The sequence below is a fragment of the Primulina tabacum genome, chromosome 10 (assembly GCF_025594145.1).
Source record: "Primulina tabacum isolate GXHZ01 chromosome 10, ASM2559414v2, whole genome shotgun sequence".
Taxonomy (NCBI): Eukaryota; Viridiplantae; Streptophyta; class Magnoliopsida; order Lamiales; family Gesneriaceae; genus Primulina; species Primulina tabacum.
The window spans coordinates 23,350,998-23,354,323 of record NC_134559.1 but is presented as its reverse complement, the minus strand read 5'-3'; the positions used below and the strand labels follow the sequence as shown (position 1 = coordinate 23,354,323).

General features: G+C 49.2%; 1 protein-coding gene across 1 annotated transcript; it reads right to left on the bottom strand.

The window, feature by feature from the left end:
- Nucleotides 1–355: 355 nt before the first annotated feature.
- LOC142504981 (uncharacterized) lies at nucleotides 356–3,326 on the bottom strand. Its single transcript, XM_075617813.1, has 8 exons — nucleotides 2,933–3,326; nucleotides 2,784–2,874; nucleotides 2,472–2,670; nucleotides 2,154–2,303; nucleotides 1,751–2,054; nucleotides 1,557–1,657; nucleotides 1,136–1,323; nucleotides 356–845 (listed from the first exon to the last, which is right to left on the bottom strand). Exons 1-8 carry the CDS (start codon nucleotides 3,324–3,326, stop codon nucleotides 356–358), a joined length of 1,917 nt encoding a protein of 638 aa, XP_075473928.1.

Here is a 3,326-nt window from a genome sequence, read left to right as displayed (position 1 = left end):
TGTTGACTCTCTCTTGTTCCTTCAGCTGTTCTTCTGTCATATTTATAAGCTTCTTTTCTCCAACGGTAACTTGAGATGAATTTGAATCTTTGTATCCGTTGATTTCTACTTGATTATTCCTTGGACATTGTTTGCTTCATTTATTGTGATGCGGCGTCTTAATTGCTTTCGCCGAAATGCGTTTTTCTAAGCTGTCTTGATTAAGGTGCGGCTTTAATATTCAGTTGCAATGTGCTATGTCTCTTTGTCGGTTGAATGTTCTTTTTCGAGACATGTTCAGTTGAAGGGTGCTTAGCATACGGCTGAATATATCAACTGATCAGTTTCCAATTGATCAGTTAGTTGATTTTAGTTATTAAGTCCAGTTGTTGAATGTACTTGCGCGTATCAGTTGGTTGATCAGTTTGTCAAACTCCAGAATCCAGAATTTGGTTTTCAACAAAAAAACAACATCAGAGCTATGGATCCAGCGTGCCAGATCGGGCTCTCCCGAAAGAACAGGAATCAAAATGATCTCCTCAGCAACCGAAGGAGCAACTACCGCACAAAGGCGATCAAAATCCCAGGACCCCTCAGACAAAAACTGAGATATCCGGACATCACGGCTCCCGCGGACCACACACTGGGAGGACAAGGGAGCGTCCTCGAGCCAAGTGTCATCCCAAAAGGATACATCTCCAAGACCAACGCGCCAGCGAATGCCAGGCTCCGCACGAGGGCGGATCCTAAGGAGACGACGCCAAATGGGGGATATAGAACCACGGGCAGGGACACAGGCAGGAGCATCCAGCCGGAAATACTTCTGGAAAAGGAATCTCGACCATAGAGAGGAGCCCTGCCGAAATCTGAACCATAATTTTATAGAAAACATTCCACGAGATCTTTCAATCTGCGGAATCCAAGGCCCCACTCAAGCAGGGGGAGGCAAGCCCGGGACCACCGGGCCCAGTGCCATTTTCTTTCCAAGGGTCTCGCCCCCCAGAGGAAGGCATTGAAGGCCCGCTCAAGCTTCTCCATGACAGCCAGAGGTGGCTGAACCACCTGAAACAGATAAATCGGCATGGAGAGGAGCACGCTACATATCAGGATCATGCGGCTACCCAGGGAGAGGGTCCGAATCTCCCAACCCTCTAACTTCCTACGAACAGACTGTAGGAGGGGCTCAAAAAGGGAGCATGTGCGATTACCCCGATAAAGGGGAACTCCGAGATACTTGAGGGGCGGATGACCCTCGGCGAACCCGGTGATGCGCAAAAGCCGGGAGCGGAGGCGCCCAGAGCACCTCGGAGGCAAAATCAAAGAACTCTTGGCAGCATTCACACGCTGCCCCGAACAGTTCTCGTAGTGATGCAGAAAATCGACAAGGCGCTGCATACCACGAGACCCACCACTGGCAAAAATAATGACATCATCAGCGTAAGCCAGATGGGAAATCAAAATATCACAATCAGAACGGTATCTAAGCGCAGGATGCTGCAGGTAGAGGCGGTCAAGGCCACGAGAAAGATACTCCGCCCCCAAAATGAAGAGAAGGGCAGACAATGGATCGCCCTGACAGAGGCCTCACTGGAACCAAAAAACCCCGATAGAGAGCCATTGATGTTTACGGAGAAATGACAATGGGAAATACCGGCCGAGACCAAAGCTACAACACGCTCTGAAAAACCAAAATGTCTCAAAACATCAAATAGGAAATGCCACTGGACCCTATCATAGGCCTTGGCCATATCCAACTTCAAGATGACATTACCACCACGAGTGGGGAGAGTAATGCTGTGAGTGAGATCCTGGGCAAAAAGAATATTATCAGATATCATCCGCCCCGGAACGAAGCCACTCTGATTCGGAGAAACAAGTCTCTCCACCAAATCCCTCATCCAAGAGTACAACAGCTTCGGGATGATCTTGTTCGTGACATTGCACAAACTGATCGGACGAAAGTCCGACCAAGCGCGTGCACCCTCGACTTTGGGAATCAGAGTGATCGTGGTGGCGGTAAAACCCTGAGGCATAAGAGCACCCCGGAAAAAATCAAGAACAGCACCAAAAACATCCTGATGGACAATCTCCCAGCAATGCTGAAAGAACGCCGAAGAGAAGCCATCAGGGCCAGCTACGCTATCAGGGTGAATGGAGAAAACGGTCGCGCGGACCTCCTCCAAAGAGGGAATCGCAGCAATACCATCATTCTCCACAGCAGAGATAACTGAGGGAAAACCCGAAAAATCAGGGCAATCGAGCGCAGAGGGCTTATCGGTAAGAAGATCCTGGAAAAACAAGGCTCCCGACTGCTGAATCAAATCCTGAGACGTCAGGCATACCCCATTCTCCCATATGCAGAAAATCTTATTCGTCACGCGCTTTTTCCTCACCATATTATGGAAGAGTCTGGTGTTCCGCTCACCATCCTCAAGCCAATGGCAAGCCGCTTTCTGTTTCCAAAAATCCGCCCCCATGGCGGTGATACGGGCCAGATCCTCATTGCGATCGGACAGGGAAGTCCAATTCGCATCAGAAGGGTCAGCCTCACAGACAGCCTCGGCTGAACGAACAGTCCTCTCAGCCTCAGTGAGTCTATCAAAGATGTTACCAAAAACATCCCGATTCCACCACCAGAGGTGATGCTTGAGACGCTTCATCTTGGCAAAAAGCCGAGGCATGCCACTAAAACTGCAAGGCAGATTCCAATTAAGCCTCACAGTCTGCAAAAAACCATGGTACCTAACCCACATACGCTGGAAGCGAAACGAGCTTGGCCCACGGGCAAAAACAGGAGCGGTAACCAAAAGCGGACAGTGATCCGAGACAGTACGAGCGAGATGTTCAACCCGAAGCGAGCTGAAATGATCTCCCCAGTCAACAGAAACCAAGACCCTGTCCAACCGCTTCCAAATAGTCTTATTCGTCCAAGTGAACGAAGACCCCTCAAAACCAGCATCGATCAGGCCAGAATCTAGAATAAAAGTATTGAACTCCTCCATGGGTAGCAACCTACCACCACGGGAGCCCAAGCACTCAGACGCATCCCTGACGACATTAAAGTCTCCACCAACCAGCCAGGGACCCAAAACCGGCTTAACCAAAATCAAAGAAGCCCAAATATCCCTACGCTGAACATAATCACATCTAGCATGGAAAAAAGACCAAAATATCTCTGTCGGCAAGAAAGAGGCAGAGACTCTGATGTGGAGGAACTGAGCATGATCAAAAACACACTCTGCCCTCACATCAGAAGCAAAAAAAACCCAGGTATAACCGGAGAGATTAGAAATGACTCCAGAAAACCCCAAACGGCGAGTCGTGTATCTCTGATCCAGATCAATCAT